Genomic DNA, 17,765 nt, shown 5'->3' with positions numbered 1-17,765 from the left:
GGTCTCCGAGGGTCCTTTCATCCCAGGCAAAGTGCTCAAGGCTGTGAAATTACCTAAGACGTGAAACAAATATAACATTGATTTACAATGTTGTGTAAAATTACCCAAGATGTGAAACAAATATAAGTATTTTTTATTATAAAAAATAAACATAAAGGACATCCCCAAAAAGGCACAGAAAAATAAACATTTTAAACATTTAATGAAATGTCTGCAAACAGTGCATTTTCACCTGGTCCACTACCACTCAGCGCAGTTCTGATGGCGTGACACGTAAATGCTATTTAGTGTGGGACGTGGTTCACAGTGAGGTTTGCTGTCCCCCCCTTCAGCTTGCTCCCAGACACCTCTGTGCCTCCCAGCACATGAACTGTGATGTAACACCAGCTTTCTCCGTCGTGCCGCCTGTGTCTCTCTCCTCCCCAGGCTGGGAAACCGGACTGCACTGAACGCCAGCAGCTGCAAAGGAGGCTGGGCTGTCGGACCTTCCACTGGTTTCTGGCCAACATCTATCCCGAGTTGTACCCATCCGAACGCAGGCCCAGGTTCTCTGGAAAGGCAAGGCATGATAAAAACAAAGTGCAGAGAGAGAGGAAGAGAAGGGGCTGGGCGGTCTCCCAAGATAGGAACTGAAGTTCGGATGCTCTTCCATGACCCCGGCCACCCAGTCCCAGCTCAGCAGGGCCTCCTTGCGGGGGGCGGCTGGGCTGCCCCATAACCCGTCCCAGGGCCCCTCACCAGGACAGGTGCTGCCGCCTCCTTCAGGAGGCCTGTCCTTAGGCTCACTGGCTTCAGCTTGACCTCGATCATTTTTATGACTTGAGCATGGGACCTTGAGCTACACTGCAGAGAGTGAAGGAGTGGCCGACAGAGGGCGTCTTTGCAGCAGAGGGCGGGATTCACTTCTGTGTGAACGTTGCTTACAGCTCCACAACACCGGACTTGGCTTCTGTGCAGACTGCCAGGCAGAAGGGGACATCCTGGGCTGTGCCATGATGCTAGCTCCTTGCAGTGACAGCCAGCAGCAGCAGGTGGGTGGTCAGTGTTCTCAGACCTGCAAGGGGTCTTTGCTGGGATGGCCCTCCCTTCCCTTTGGGGCATCTCCTTTCAGTGGTCCCATGTCCCTTGACTGTGCATGGTCCCGCACTCTGATGACCCATTCCCCAACCTGCCCCAGCCCCAAGCCCAAAGGTGGACCCATTAGAGAACATGAGCATCTGAGCTCGAGGGACATGGCGAGGCTGTTTAGCCAATGTTTTCATCTGACAGATGAGGATACTGCGGCTTGGAGAGTGGCTAGCCCAGGGGCTTCAAACTCAGGTGTGTCTCCAGGGTTTAAGTGGATAAAGGAAATAAACACGGGGAGCTAGGCGGAGGCTGTGGTCACAGAGGAGCGCCTGCCCCAGCCTCAGTAAATGTCTTTTGTTTTGTATGAAAGCGGATCCAGTATTACAAGGTCATCCACAAATTTAAAAGACACTGGAAATCCAGAGTTTATGGAAAAGATCCCCATTTTTTTCTTTTCATTTTTTTTTATCGAAGTATAGTTGATTTATAATGTTGTGTTAGTTTCTGGTGTACAGCACAGTGATCCAGTTATACATATATAAATATATATAAAAGCTTTCTCAGATTCTTTTCCATTATACCTTATTACTGGATATTGAATATAGTTCCCTGTGCTATACAGTAGGACCTTGGTGTTTATCTATTTTATATATAGTAGTTTGTATCTGCTAATCCCAAACTCCTAATTTATCCCTCCCCCCTTTTCCCCTTTGGTAACCATAAGTTTGTTTTCTATCTCTGAGTTTGTTTCTGTTCCGTAAATATACTAAGTGAAGTAAGTCAGACAGAGAAAGACAAATATCATAAGATATCTCTTATATGTGGAATCTAAAAAAATGGTACAAATTAACTTATTTACAAAATGGAAAAGCTCCCCATTTAAATTAAAAATCTATAATCAGAGGTCAAAGAAAACCTGTGTGCAGGCAAATTTCCACCAGGGCACCTTTCTGAAACATCTGGAGCAGCTCAAGATCATTAGCCAACTAGAACCAGAGATGGAGAAAGTGGCTCACCGAGCGGGCACTCTAGGTACAGAAACACTGAGGAATCGAGGGGACCCCGGAAAATGTTCCCCATTTGCAGCAGTGCCTCAAACCCATAACTCGTGACTGTGGTCCTAAGACTCCAGGCTTCTGACGCTGAGTCCTGCCCAGAGTAGATATGCTGTGTCTTTCAGGCATTTAATGGGGATCTATGGGGACCAATACTTCTGGGCCAGAGGGGGAACTTTAGGGCATCACAGGACCCTGGGGTGTGTGTGTGTGTGTGTGTGTGAAGTGGGGAGAGGGCTGGATCTGGGTAGACAAGGCTCATGGCCTCTGGTGACCCTCTGCCTCACTTGCCAGAGGAGACCTTACACACAGATGGGGTCATCGGGTTTCAGAGCTGTGGCCTCATTCGGAATGTTTCCCACACACAGAGCAATGTGGTTTGTGAAACTCCTTCCACAGGGAGAAAGGCTTCCACTGCATGGTCAGGAGGAAGGCAGAGGGTGCAAACGCCCCTGGGTATGGGAGGGAAAGAGCACGTGGGGCGCACTGGAGACCAACTCCACGGATTTCCCGGGCCCTCACTCTGCAGCGTGGCTGGACCCTTCGGTACCAAGGAAGGGCGGGGTTGCCCTGTGACAACAAAAGTTTATGGCCCAAAGGGCGACACTGAAAGTGACTGACAGGCACTGACCACAGGGAGAGTCTCTCCTTGAGCCAGAGGCCCTGCTCGTGGGTACATAAGGCCAGAAGGGACCTGAATCAGGTCTGAAATCCACACTGAGTCAGGGGAAGAATCTAGAGACAGAGGGTCCTTCCAGCATCATATGGGTTCCTTGGATACGAGGAAGGTCTCCTTCTATGTTTGGGTATTTCTTCTCTTCAAATTTCCATCTCAGGAATAACTGCCCAGGTCGTGGGACGTCCCCATGACGCTGGATGAAGGTTGGTACGTCCACTTCTTATCACAACTTGGATGACAACCTGGAAAGTCTAGCCCGCCCCCCAAACCTCTCTCTTTTCAGCCTGTGACAGGGCCTTTGCATAAGCCTTCCTACCCCAAAGGCCTGTATTAAAAAACAAACAACAAAGTGTAACTTCCTGGAGATATTGATCAAACGAGCCAGGTGAGGCCCCAAGAGCCTGGGGCGAAAGGCAGAACAAGTCTTGGAGGGTCCAGCCCTGCAGGCAGGACTGGCGAGGCTCTGGGACCCCAGGGGAAGGCCCTGGGCCTGGAGGACACCTGGGGAAGCAAGTGCTCAGTATCCATTTGTCCCCTTTCAGTTTTGCCCTTTACCAATGTTCTAGAACACCCCAATAGGCACTCACACCTGGCACAGGAGGGCAGAGAGAAAGCTCTGTGAGGGTGGAAATAGCTCACCTTCTAGCTGTGTGACATCAAGCAGGCTTCTTAACCTCTCTGAGTCTTGGTTTCCTCATCTGCAACTGGGGATAATGGCGCAAAAAGAATGTTAGCTTTTGGATTTATTTATTTATTTATATTCTTGGTGGGGAGGTGGGGATTAGCAAGGGCTTCTGTATCCAGAAAAATTGTGAACTTGCTAAGCTGAAAGCACCATATGCCATATAGAAGAAACACCCTCTTTTATGCATAAGTAACTAAGTTTATAACAAAGGGAAATCTCCAGGGGCCCCGAATCCAGAGGCAACTGAAATAGAGTCATAGGGCCATGGCCAAGCTCTCCTGCAGGGTGAAGGGGACAGTTTCTGTCAAACCTCAGGAACCCAGAGGCATTGGTTCCAGGCAGGAGATAGTGACGAAAGCCCATCTTCAGCCCATGAGAGATGAGGGGTTGGAAATGGGATGCCCATACAAAGTCAGCTTTGACCTTCACAGAGTAACCTATCTGTGAAAACCTGGACTAGAAAAGACTACCTACTGCCACTGGAAGATGACAAGGAAGCAGGTCTGTAGACAGGTCTTTGCGTCGGAGAAAATGACTCTTCCCTGAAAATTTTAAACCACAAGCTTGTGTCCAACGTGGGTTTAGGGTTCAAATTTATAGGAACTGTGTTGTCTGGGAATCCTCAGGTGGGACTGGCTACCTAACTTGTGGGGCTCAGTGCAAATGAAGACGGTGAGACCTATCACTCAACAATTATTAAGAATTCCCAGACAGTATCAGCATTAAACCAAATATATTAGACCAAGAACATTAAACCCTTCTAAGCATGAGGCCCCTGCAGTTACGCAGGTCACATGCCCGTGAAGCCAACCCCGTCTCCCAGCCACAAAGTTAGCGTAAAAATTAGTTCAGGCTGCATTTGGCACGGACAAACGGAAAATGGTTTTATCAGGATGTGTTTCCAACCTGGCCCCACGAGCTTCCCGCAGCTAAAGCCCCTCTGCAAAGGAATGCATGATCCAGTCCTACGGAACCCAGGAGGAAATGAAAACTATGAGCGAGAGTCAGCAGATACAAAAGACAGCAGGAAAATTACTTGCAGGGCCAGCACAGATGTCTCCAGAAAGAGATCAACTCGGGGCTCAGGAGTTTCCTCATCTGCCCTTCCAACTGTACCCTCACAAAACACACAGCATCCTTTATGGCCTCACCTATGATATAGTAAATAGAATAATGGAGGAACTTGCCAGAATGTATAAATATGAATGCAAAAGTAGATGGAATGTGGAGATTTCAGAGGCCAGGGCTAGTCCAGCATCATATTTGTGGACTTGACTATGAGATAGGGTCTTGCTGACCCCAGTAGAATCTGAGGATTTCCCCCAGACCTCAGCCCTATTGCAGTGAGCTCTCCTTCCTTTACCTCCAGCTTTGGAGAGGATCTCCTTCTAGCTGTGCTAACAGCCATTGCCTCTGTCCCAGCACCTGGATCACATGGGCAGGAAGGAGATCCACTATGGTAGCCCCCAGCACCTGTGCTTCGATGTCAGGCGAGAGCAGGTGATTCTGCAGAACTGCACCAGGGAAGGCCCTGACATCCATCAGCAGCACTGGGACTACCAGGAGGTAAGTAACCCACCTAGGCAGGATTCAGCAGGATTCAGGATTCACGTGCTGCTGGCGGGCACGTGTCTCAGGCTTTTCCCAGAGGTCAAGTATTACCATACAAGCCTGTGTCCCTGCCGTTGAACTTAGTGACTTGGCACTAAGGCCTCATGGGGAGGTGAAGCCAACCTTGCAGCAAGGTTAACCATCAGCATCTTGAAATGTACTAATTTGCCAGCTTTGGTCTTGATACGGTGGAGAGAGGAGACAGCCTCTTTTTAAAGTTTATTAGCTTAGGTCACAAGTAGGACCATGGAGCATGTTACAGAAGCAGTCAACCACGTTGGTGGTGTGGTTTTAGGGGCAATGGAAAGGCCTGCCTCCTGTTCCACAACCAGATAGATGAGGATGTAGATCATACTTTCTTCCTTTGCAAATTCCACTCTGAGCATTTCATCATTTTAGTAAGACTTTGATTCCCGGGACTCCAGAGAGAAGCTTGAGATCCTTTCCAGAGGTTATGCATCAATAAAGAGGAAATAGGAGGAGTGTAAATATTAGGAAGTATTAGGAAATAGGAGGAGTATAAGTATTTAGGGAGAGTGAGCCGTTTACAGGACTGGGATTGGAAGGTGACAGTATCAACAATAATTGTCCATACATAGTGTTTCCTTCACCTCAAATCCCTTCTGAAATGAGTTAGGCTACAAGTATACAAACAAACAGATTAATACACACAACTTTTAAACATGCTTTTCTTCAACTTTTGCTTGGGAATAAGGGGGGGAGTTAAATAACTAAGCAGAACTCCATGCATCGGTACTCTTAAAGCAGGCTGTGAAAGAGGAAAATCATATAGTGTAAAACTTAAACTGAACTCACGATAAACAGTTGAGAACAAAGCTCTTGGGGCTTTGGTGACAAGTGAACCTAGGACTCAGGGGGCCCACACATGCTCAAAGAATTCTTAGAAACCAAGTTAAGGCCCTTTATGAATGATCATAAAGGATCATTCTAAGCAAGTCCTCTGGATAAGATAGATTTAGAAACAGCATTTAAAAATAATATGTAAAAGATTAGTGACTAAGATACACCCAGCATCTTTCGGGCATTAAAAAGTAAGGCTTTAAAAAAGTATTCTCATTCAGCCATAAAAAGGAACAAGATACTGTTCATAGCAGCAGTATTCACAATAGCCAATAGGTGGAAGCAACCCAAGGGTCCAGTGATTGATGAATGAATAAACAAAATATTCTATATACATACAATGGAATGTTTTCCCGCCTTAAGAAAGAAGGAAATCCTGTCATTTGCTTCAACATGGATGAAGCTTGAGGACATTATGCTAAGTGAAATAAGCCAGTCACAAAAAGACAAATACTGTATGATTAAACTTATATGACATATATAGAGAAGTCATATTCATACAAACAGAAAATAGAATGGTGGTTACCAGGCACGAGGGGAAGTGGGGAGAGGGAAGTTGTTGTTTAATGGGTATAGAGTTTGTTTTGAAAGAAGAAAAAGTTCTGGAGATCTGTTTCACAACAAAGTGAATATACTTAACATTACTTAATTTTACACTTAAAAATGGTTAAGGTAGAAAGTTTTATGCTACATATTTTTACCACTAGAAAGAAAGAAAGAAAGAAAGAAAGAAAGAAAGAAAGAAAGAAAGAAAGAAAGAAAGAAAGAAAGAAAGAAAGAAATTAGGTACTATTTTGTGCTACAACATGGATGAAACTTGAAAATACCATGCAAAGTGAAAGAAGCCAGTCACAAAAGGCCAAATATTATATGATTCCATTTATATGAAATGTCAAGAAGAGACAAATCCATAAACACAGAAACTAGATTAATGATCTCCAGTGGCTGGAAGGAAGGAAGAATGGAAAGTGCCTGCTAATGGACAGTACATTTCTTTTCACAGTGATGAAATGTTCTGCAATTAGATAGAGGTGATGGTTGCATATACTTTGTGAATATACTAAAATCCGCTGAGTTGTATTTAGGGCATGTGAATTATATCTCTAAATAAATAAATAAATGGACATTATCAGCACTGTTGGTTAAGGTTGTTTAACTTTTCATAAAGAAATTGATCTTTTTCTTGAAAAGGGGATGGCTACATTCAGTATTAAGTTTGGTAGATTTTGAGCAGGAAGCAGCTATGGTCTTCCATACATGGCTGACTCAGGCCTTCAGTGTATCCTTAAAGTCTTACTCAGAACTGCAACCTGGTGGCAGCAGTACTAAATTGCAGGATTAACAGAGGGCAGAGATTAAATTAAATCCTTTTGAAAGCAGAAATTTACAAGTACAGTGATAACAATGAATGTCAACAATACAGTATAACGATTGAACATGATCTTTACACTGGCATTTTACTAGCCAGAACTCTCCAAGAAATGGCATAATTACCCAACCAGAATAATAATAATTGAATTAATGATGCCAAGGCTCTGTATGATGTTTAAATTTTAGGGTTACCTAAATTATATTATATAGTAACCAAAATACTCCAATTCCTTACCAGGCCAGTTCATATCAACTTTATTATTCTCTGAATGATTAGCACAAATCTTAGAAATTTCCTTCTTTGCTGACTGATTGTGGGGAACCACCTCGTTTTCTTTTTTTTTTTTTCATGTTCTTCTCTCTTTTCAGAATGGAATGATTGTTCACATTCTTTCTGGAAAATGCATAGAAGCTGTGTTGCAGGAAAACAATAAAGATTTGTATTTACGTGAGTGTGATGGAAAAGCCAGCCAGCTGTGGCGATTTGACAACGTCAGCACTGTGGATGAACAATGAATGCCACCATCAGAAGGAAAAGAGAAATGTGGCCATAGAGGTTCAACTCAAGGGAACGACAGGAGCATGTGCATATCATGAAGGAGACCATTTGTGTTTGTGCAGTGGTGATAGTAGAAACAAAAACTCCACAAATGAATATGGGAAGACTTTCCTTCCCGTACCTTACTTCATTGACCACTGGCTGTTTTAGAAAAAGAAAAACATGGACCCATTGTCTCAATGCCTTCATCACTGGTAGATGATCATTACATGGTACATAAGATTCTTGGGGTTTTTAGAAATAATTTTAAAGCAGTAAATAATTGCTTTTATCTCTGACTAAGGAAAGAGGCCTGGCAACACCTTCAGGATACACAATTCTGATTGATCAATTTATTTCAAATGGCCTTATCTTGGATTGTCTGTGTCACCAGCCATGAAAATTAAAGTGTGAAGAAAGTGCAAAGTGCTGACATCCAAAAGACGTTGCAATAGGCTTATGAGGACAAATTTCATGTTCATTGGTTGAGGCATAGCTCAGAGGAAGAAAGGGAAGTAAGCTACTGAGAGAAAATAGGGTTGGAGAGAGCTTTGACCCAATTCTTCAGCTCAGCCTAGTAGCTGAAAAGAGTCAGTAGACTGGGAATAATATGTTCTCATGTTAATGAGAATTTCCTCAGAACTTTCTATCTCCATTCACCCTGCCCTTGCTTTTCTCTATCTAGATTAACCACAATCGGATTCTCATGCAATATTCTTTTCTTTAATCATTGGTGTTGGGTCAGCTTAGATTGAACACTCCCACTAACAGAAATGTGTACAGTTGAGAAACTCTCCTGATGCCCTGTTACAGGGTTTGCACTGATTGGATCAGACTGAGCAACATTTGCAAAGAGGCTAACCTCCCTGGGAGGGAAATGCCAGCGTCTGAGCCAAAATTCTTAAGAGAGGAACTAGAGGTGGGTGTTAATGTCCATGAAGGTTGAAAGGGCTGTCTCTGAGCCAGTAGGAAATGTCTGGGACCCTCAAATATGCCCACACCTGAACATTCAGCCATAGAAGAACACATCTCCATCAGGGCAGAGCCCATGCTAGCAAAAGCTGAATGGCTCTCTTGTTGTGACTTGGCCCACCCAGTTGGGCTGTAAGAGTTGCTGAGTGGAGGTGGTTCTGTGATTAAGAAGACATGGTGCTGGGTGGGGGACCCCTACACCCAAGGAGATGGGAAGAACCCCCAAGCGAACCAGCAGGACATGGGGGGACTGAGGGGGGAGGAGAAGTGGATGCTGGACAGGACCGGCACCCATGAGGGGTGGCTGAGAGGGGGGAGGGGTTCCCATGCCTGGAGGGACCCTCAGGGGCTCAGATCAGGGGCCCAGCATTTCCCCTGCCCAATCGGCCTGGGAAGTCTGCTGGGCTCTCAGGCTGGGTCCTATGCCCTCAGAGGTCCCCTCTGGGCTGAGTTGGTCCTGGGGACAAAGGAGCAAGGCTGGGAGAGAACAGGAGAGTCAGACGGGAGGGACCCTCCAGGACCAGAGGAGCAGGAAAGGAGCAGAGAGGGTTTGCCCCACCCACTCAGGCACAGGGAGGCTGCTGAACTCCCAGGCCAGTCCCCCAACCTCCAAAGGCCCCTCTGGGTGCGTGGGTCCTGGGGGCATAGGAGGGAGGCTGGGGAGATCAGGAGAGGCAGGCAGGAGGAGCCCTCTGGGACCGAAGGAGTGGTAGAGGAGTGGAGGGCGTTTGCCCCACCCACTCAAGCCCAGGAAGTCTGCTGGGTTCCCAGGTGAGGTCCCCCACCCTCTGAGACCAGAGGCAGGGGCACACCTGGGCCCTTCTGTTCTGCTGAGCCTAAGCCCCACCCCAAACACCCCCTGCCTTTTCCAGCCCTGTGGGTCCTAAGCATAGGCCCCACTCACTGCTCAAACCTCAACCCTGCTTAGGCCCTGCCCTCCACAGCCAAGGCCTTTTACACCTTTTTTTTTTTCTCCTCCTCTTTTTTACTATTGTGGTTCTGCTTTCCCTTCTGGTTGTTGTTTCATCTATATTTTTATTTTTAGACTAGGAAACTAACACAGCTGTTAGTTTCCTAGTCTAATTTTATTTTTTACTTTGTTATTGTTCTCCTTTTTTTTTTTTTTACCACCCCACACAGCTTGCAGGATCTTGGTTCATGAGCCGGGGGTTAGGCCAAAGCTCCTGCGGTGGGAGCTCCAAGTCCAAACCACTGGACTAACAGAGAACCTCAGAATCCAGGGAATATTAATTGGAGTGAGGTCTCCCAGAGGTCCTCATCTCAGCACCAAGGTCCAACTCTACCCAACAGCCTACAAACTCCAGTGTTGGAAGCCTCAGGCCAAACAACCAGTAAGACAGGAACACAACCCCACTCATAAAAAAAGAAGAAAAAATGAGATGGGGAAAAAAATATGTCACAGATGAAGGAGCAAGGTAAAAATCTACAAGACCAAAATAATGAAGAGGAAATAGTCAATCTACCTGAAAAAGAATTCAGAGTAATGATGGTAAAGATGATCCATAATCTCAGAAATAGAATGGAGGAACGGATTGAGAAAATTCAAGAAATGTTTAACAAAGATCTAGAAGAACTAAAGAACAAACAAACAGAGATGAACAACACAATAACTGAAATGAAAAATACACTAGAAGGAATCAATAACAGAATAACTGAGGCAGAAGAATGAATAAGTGAGCTGGAAGACAGAATGGTGGAAATAACTGCTGAGGAGCAGAATAAAGAAAAAAGACTGAAAAGAATTGAAGACAATCTCAGAGACCATTGGGACAACACTAAATGCAACAACATTCGAATAATAGGGGTCCCAGAGGAAGAAGAGAAAAACAAAGGGTCTGAGAAAATATTTGAAGAGATTATAGTGGAAAACTTCCCAAACATGGGAAAGGAAATAGTCACCCAAGTCCAGGAAGCACAGAGAGTCCCATACAGGATAAACCCTAGGAGAAATACACAAAGACACATGTTAATCAAACTAACAAAAATTAAATTCAAAGAAATAATATTAAAAGCAGCAAGGGAAAAACAAAAAATAACATAAAAGGAATCCCCATAAGGTTATCACCTGATTTTTCAGCAGAAACTCTGCAGGCCAGAAGGGAGTGGCAGGATATACTTAAAGTGATGAAAGAGAAAAACCTACAACCAATATTACTCTACCCGGCAGGGATCTCATTCAGATTCGATGGAGAAATCAAAAGCTTTTCAGACCAGCAAAAGCTAAGAGAACTCAGCACCACCAAACCAGCTTTACAACAAATGTTAAAGAAATTTCTCTAAGCGGGAAACACAAGAGGAGAAAAAGACCCACAAAAACATACCCTAGACAATTAAGAAAATGGTAATGGGAACATACATATCGATAATAGCCTTGAATGTAAATGGATTAAATGTCCCAACCAAAAGACACAGACTGGCTGAATGGATACAAAAACAAGACCCATATATATGCTGTCTACAAGAGACCCACTTCAGACCTAGGGACACACACAGACTGAAAGTGAAGGGATAGAAAAAGATATTCCATGCAAATGGAAATCAAAAGAAAGCTGGAGTAGCAATACTCGTATCAGATAAAATAGACTTTAAAATAAAGACTGCTACAAGAGATAAAGAAGGACACTACATAATGATCAAGGGATCAATCCAAGAAGAAGATATAACAATTATAAATGTTTATGGACCCAACATAGGAGCACTTCAGTACATGAGGCAAATGCTAACAACCATGAAAGGGGAAATCGACAGTAACACAATAATAGTAGGGGACTTTAACATCCCACTTACACCAAAGGACAGATCATCCAAAGAGAAAATAAATAAGGAAACACAAGCTTTAAATGACACAATAGACCAGTTAGATTTAATTGACATTTATGGAACATTCCACCCAAAAGTGGCAGAATACACTTTTTTCTTTTCAAGTGCACATGGAAATTTCTTCAGGATAGATCACATCTTGGGTCACAAATCAAGCCTCAGAAAATTTAAGAAAATTGAAATCATATCAAGCAGCTTTTCTGACCACAATGCTATGAGATTGGAAATCAATTACAGGAAAAAACTGTAAAAACCACAAGTACATGGAGGCTAACAGTGCACTACTAAATAACCAAGAGATCACTGAAGAAAGCAAAGAAGAAATTTAAAAAACCATAGGAACAAATGACAATGAAAACACAATGACCCAAAACCTATGGGATGCAGCAAAAGCAGTTCTAAGAGGGAAGTATATAGCAATTCAACCTCACCTCAAGAAACAAGAAAAATCTTAAATAAACAATCTAACTGTACACCTAAAGCAACTAGAGAAAGAAGAATAAAGGAAACCCAAAGTCAGTAGAAGGAAAGAAATCATAAAGATCAGAGCAGAAATAAATGAAATAGAATACGAAGAAAACAATAGCAAAGATCAATAAATCTAAAAGCTGGTTCTTTGAGAAGATAAACAAAATTGATATACCCTTAGCCAGCCTCATCAAGAAAAAAACGGAGAGGACGCAAATCAATAAAATTGGAAATGAAAAAGGAGAAATCACAACTGACACTGCAGATATACAAAGGATTACAAGAGACTACTACAAACAACTATATGCTAATAAAATGGACAACCACGAAGAAATGGACAATTTCTTGGAAAGGTGCAATTTCCCAAGGCTGAACCAGGAAGAATTAGAAAATATAAACGGACCTATCACTAGTAATGAAATTGAAACTGTAATTAAAGATCTTCCAACAAACCAAAGTCCAGGACCAGATGGCTTCACAGACGAATTCTATTAAATATTTAGAGAAGAGCTAAAACCGCTCCTTCTCAAACTCATCCAAAAAATTGCAGAGGGAGGAACACTCCCAAATTCATTCTACAAAGCCACCATCACCCTGATACCAAAACCAGAAAGAGATACCACAAAAAAAGAAAATTATAGACCAATATCGCTGATGAACATAGATGCAAAAATCCTGAACAAATACTAGCAAACAGAATCCAACAACATATTAAAAGGATCATACACCATGATCAAGTGGGATTTATCCCAGGAATGCAAGGATTCTTCAATATACACAAATCAATCAATGTGATACACCATATTAACAAATTGAAGGAGAAAAACCATATGATCATCTCAATAGATGCAGAAAAAGCTTTCAACAAAATTCAACACCCATTTATGATAAAAACTATCCAGAAAATGGGAATAGAGGGAACCTACCTCAACATAATAAAGGCCATATATGACAAACCCACAGCAAACATCATACTCAATGGTGAAAAACTGAAAGCATTTCCACTTAGATCAGGAACAAGACAAGGATGTCCACTCACCACTCTTACTCAACATGGCTTTGGAAGTCCTAGCCATGGCAATCAGAGAAGAAAAGGAAATAAAAGGGACACAAATTGGAAAAGAAGGAGTAAAACTGTCACTGTTTGCAGATGACATGATACTATATATAGAAAATCCTAAAGATGCCACCAGAAAACTACTAGAACTAATCAATGAATTTGGTAATGTTGCAAGATACAAAATTAACACACAGAAATCTCTTGCATTCCTATACACTAACAATGAAAAATCAGAAAGAGAAATTAAGGAAACCGTCCCATTTACCATTGCAACAAAAAGAATAAAATACCTAGGAATAAACCTACCTAAGGGGATGGAAGATTTGTACTCAGAAAACTATAAAACACTGGGGAAAGGAATCAAAGATGACATAAACAGATGGAGAAATACACCATGTTCTTGGATTGGAAGAATCAATATTGTGAAAATGACTATACTACCCAAAGCAATTTACAGATACAATGCAATCCCTATCAAACTACCAATGGCACTCTTCACAGAATTAGAACAAAAAATTTTACACTTCATATGGAAACACAAAAGACCCCAAAAAGCCAAAACAATCTTGAGAAAGGAAAACGGAATGGAGGAATCAGTCTCCCTGACTTCAAACTATACTACAAAGCTACAGTAATCAAGACAGTATGGTACTGGCACAAAAAACAGAAACATAGGTCAATGGAACAGGATAGAAAGCCCGGAGATAAACCCAGTCACCTATGGTCAACTAATCTATGACAAAGGAAGGCAAGGATATACAATGGAGAAAAGACAGTCTCTTCAATAATGGTGCTGGGAAAACTGGACAGCTACATGTAAAAGAACGAAATTAGAACACTCCCTAACACCATACACAAAAATAAACTCAAAATGGATTACAGACCTAAATGTAAGACTGGACACTATAAAACTCTTAGAGGAAAACTTAGGAAGAACACTCTTTGACACAAAACACAGCAAGATCTTTTTTGATCCATCTCCTAGAGTAATCGAAATAAAAACAAAAATAAACAAATGGGACCTAATGAAACTTAAAAGCTTTTGCAAAGCAAAGGAAACTACAAACAAGATGAAAAGACAACCCTCAGAATGGGAGAAAATATTTGCAAATGAATCAATGGACAAAGGATTAATCTCCAAAATATATAAACAGCTCATGCAGCTCAATATTAAAAAAACAAAAACCCAATCCAAAAATGGGCAGAAGACCTAAATAGACATTTCTCCAAAGAAGACATACAGATGGCCAAGAAGCACATGAAAAGATGCTCAACATCACTAATTATGAGAGAAATGCAAATCAAAACTACAATGAGGTATCACCTCACACCAGTTCGAAAGGGCATCATGAGAAAATCTACAAAGAACAAATGCTGGAGAGGGTGTGGAGAAAAGGGAACGCTCTTGCACTGTTGGTGGGAATGTAAATTGATACAACCACTATGGAGAACAGTATGGAGGTTCCTTAAAAAACTAAAAATAGAAGTACCATACGACCCAGCAATCCCACTACTGGGCATACACCCAGAGAAAACCATAATTCAGAAAGACACATGCACCCCAATGTGCATTGCAGCTCTATTTACAATAACCAGGTCATGGAAGCAACCTCAATGCCCATCAACAGACGAATGGATAAAGAAGATGTGGTACATGTATACAATGGAATATTACTCAGCCATAAAAAGGAACGAAATTGGTCATTTATAGAGATGTGGATGGATCTAGAGACTGTCATACAGAGTGAAGTAAGTCAGAAATAGAAAAACAAATATCATATATTAACGCATATATGTGGAACCTAGAAAAATGGTACAGATGAACCGGTTTGCAGAGCAGAAATAGAGACACAGATGTAGAGAACAAACGTATGGACACCAAGGAGGGAAAGCGGTGGTGGGAGTGGGGGGGGGTGGTGTGATGAATTGGGAGATTGGGATTGACATGTATACACTGATGTGTATAAAATTGTTGACTAATAAGAACTTGCTGTTTAAAAAGATAAGTAAAATTCAAAAATTCAAAAAAAAGTAGTAAAGAGAAAAAAAAAAGGAAAGATGCTCAACATCACTAATTATTAGAGAAGTACAAATCAAAACTACAATGAGGTATCACCTCACACCGGTCAGAATGGTCATTATCAAAAAATCTACAAACAATAAATGCTGGAGAGGGTGTGGTGAAAAGGGAACCCTCCTACACTGTTAGTGGGAATGTAAATTGATACAACCACTATGGAGAACAGTATGGAGGTTCCTTAAAAAACTAAAAATCGAACTACCATATGACCCAGCAATCCCACTACTGGGCATATACCCTGAGAAAACCATAATTCAAAAAGACATGTACTACAGTGTTCATTGCAGCACTATTTACAATAGCCAGGACATGGAAGCAACCTAAGTGTCCATCGACAGATGAATGGATAAAGAAGATGTGGCACATATATACAATGGAATATTACTCAGCCATAAAGAGAAATGAAATTGAGTTATTTGTAGTGAAGTGGATGGACCTAGAGTCTGTCACACAGAGTGAAGTAAGTCAGAATGAGAAAAACAAATACCGTATGCTAATGCACATATGTGGAATCTAAAAAAAAAAAAAAAAAAAAAATGTACTGATGAGCCTAGTGGCCAGGCAGGAATAAAGATGTAAACATAGAGAATGGACTTGAGGACACAGGAGGTGGGGAGGGGGAAGCTGGGGCTAAGTGTATGAGTACATACACTACTGAATGTAAGATAGATAGCTAGTGGAAAGCAGCAGCATAGCACAGGGAGGTCAGCTCGGTGCTTTGTGATGACCTAGAGGGGTGGGGTAGGGATGGTGGGAGGGAGGCTCAAGAGGGAGGGGATATGGGGATATATGTCAGCATATGCCTGATTCACCTTGCTGTACAACAGAAACTAACACAGTATTGTGAAGCAATTATACTCCAATAAAGATCTATTTAAAAAAAAAAAGACCTGGTACCCATCTCTCTTCCAGGTGGATTTCCCTCTTCACATGATCAGCTTAAAACCTCCCCTCAAAGATGCTGATCTCCTTTGGGCTGTCTCAGGATACAGTATGTTTCAAATAACAAACACTAAGCAGGAGGTAAGGGTTTCTAAACAGTATACATCATAACTATGCATTTCTTCACCTGTGGAAGTCAATGGAACACTGCGTTTTTCCTTCCTCAGAATACACTCTAGACCTGGGCGAGGAGCCACTGGCCACGTGTGGTTATCTAAATGTAAATTCATTAAAATTAAAGAAAATTAAAGAAATTTATTAAAATTAAATTAAAGAAAATTAATTTAAAAATTAAAGAAAATTAATTAAAATTAAAGAAAATTTAAACTCAGTTCCTCAGTTGTACTGGCCACATTTCTAGTGCTCAATAGCCACTGTGTTGCAAAGCACAGAGAATAGAATATTCCATCAGTGCAAACAGGTCTATTGGATAGCATTGACCTAGACAGATTTATCACCCCATTGAGAGAAGAGATTCAGCTTCTTGCTTCAGACTTGTCTATATTCAACACAAATTCCCCTAACATCCTGAGGCTGAGACAGAGCTAAAAATTCTCAGATGGCAACCTTGTAAAGGGTATTATGGTTGAAAAATAAAAAATAAACAAGACCTCTATTTTTAAAATGAACTTTGTTATTGGCATTGTTGGTATTTGAAGTTGCTGGAATAAATTAATATAATTAAATAAAAGGCTGAATTCAATTGTATAAGTTGTGTTTGACAGTAATTAACAAAAGGACCCAGAAGGCTTATTGCTTAATTGGTTGAACAAAGCAAGAATGTGGTGTTTCTTTAACCATCCCCATGATTTATTACTTTATTACAGAAATAGTGGTGAGCTCAGTCTCTGGCTGGTACTTAAAGACCCTTAATTTAAACAAAACAGATGCCTCCATTTAGTTCTAAAATAATTCAACCTTCTTCTCCTCATAGAGTAACAGAGTATTCAAATTCTCTTCTCTATGGGCTCATCTCTGATTTTATCCACAATGATCAATTTAAAAGTAGAGAAACTTGGCAGTCAGAAGATTTGATTCCCAAGAGTTTCACTTGTCTGCCTGAATTTTATGATTGAGTTTATTGTTTGGGTTGTAAGACTGAATTCATCAGCACCCCCAACAAGCTCGCCATCATTAGTAAGTATCCCACTGAGGGGACAGACAGAAGTATTCAGCCAACAATCTAGAGTCAACACTCTTTGTGTTATTACACAATGAAAGCAGATGTCATCCCTGGAGGGACCCTGATCTATTTCCTCTTTGGTCTCAATGCCATCAATCTCACTGACCAACTTAGAATCCCAACTCCCACAAACATCAAAAAGTCCCCCAGGTCCACGAGATGGTGCTGCCACTGCACCAGAATTTGACATCATTAGAGCTTGTGTTATTGTACCCACCTCAAGAGGACCCTTCCATTTTCCACTGAAAGGCCATGAAAAACCAGTTGGACACCAAGTGATCTGCGACCAGTCACCAAATCTGGACATTGACATGGGCTGCCTTGATGGGCACAACTCTACGCACTGTGTAC

General features: G+C 42.0%; 1 protein-coding gene across 4 annotated transcripts in view; it reads left to right on the top strand.

The window, feature by feature from the left end:
- Positions 1–7,940, top strand: part of GALNT15 (polypeptide N-acetylgalactosaminyltransferase 15) — a 38,782-nt gene extending 30,842 nt beyond the window's left edge. For 2 of the 4 annotated variants that reach the window (XM_068545874.1, XM_068545873.1), the window contains exons 7-10: positions 427–558; positions 927–1,031; positions 4,910–5,053; positions 7,700–7,940. In XM_068545874.1, coding sequence (XP_068401975.1) covers positions 427–558; positions 927–1,031; positions 4,910–5,053; positions 7,700–7,846 — 528 coding nt within the window. In that variant the 3' untranslated portion in view covers positions 7,847–7,940. Of the gene's footprint in view, positions 1–426; positions 559–926; positions 1,032–1,269; positions 1,556–4,856; positions 5,054–7,699 lie in introns of those variants that run through there. The other 2 variants (XR_011074275.1, XM_068545875.1) reach the window with 2 other exon arrangements.
- The last annotated feature ends 9,825 nt before the right edge of the window (positions 7,941–17,765 follow it).

The sequence above is a fragment of the Eschrichtius robustus genome, chromosome 6, assembly GCF_028021215.1.
Source record: "Eschrichtius robustus isolate mEscRob2 chromosome 6, mEscRob2.pri, whole genome shotgun sequence".
Lineage (NCBI taxonomy): Eukaryota > Metazoa > Chordata > Mammalia > Artiodactyla > Eschrichtiidae > Eschrichtius > Eschrichtius robustus.
This window is presented reverse-complemented; position numbering and strand designations above follow the sequence as displayed.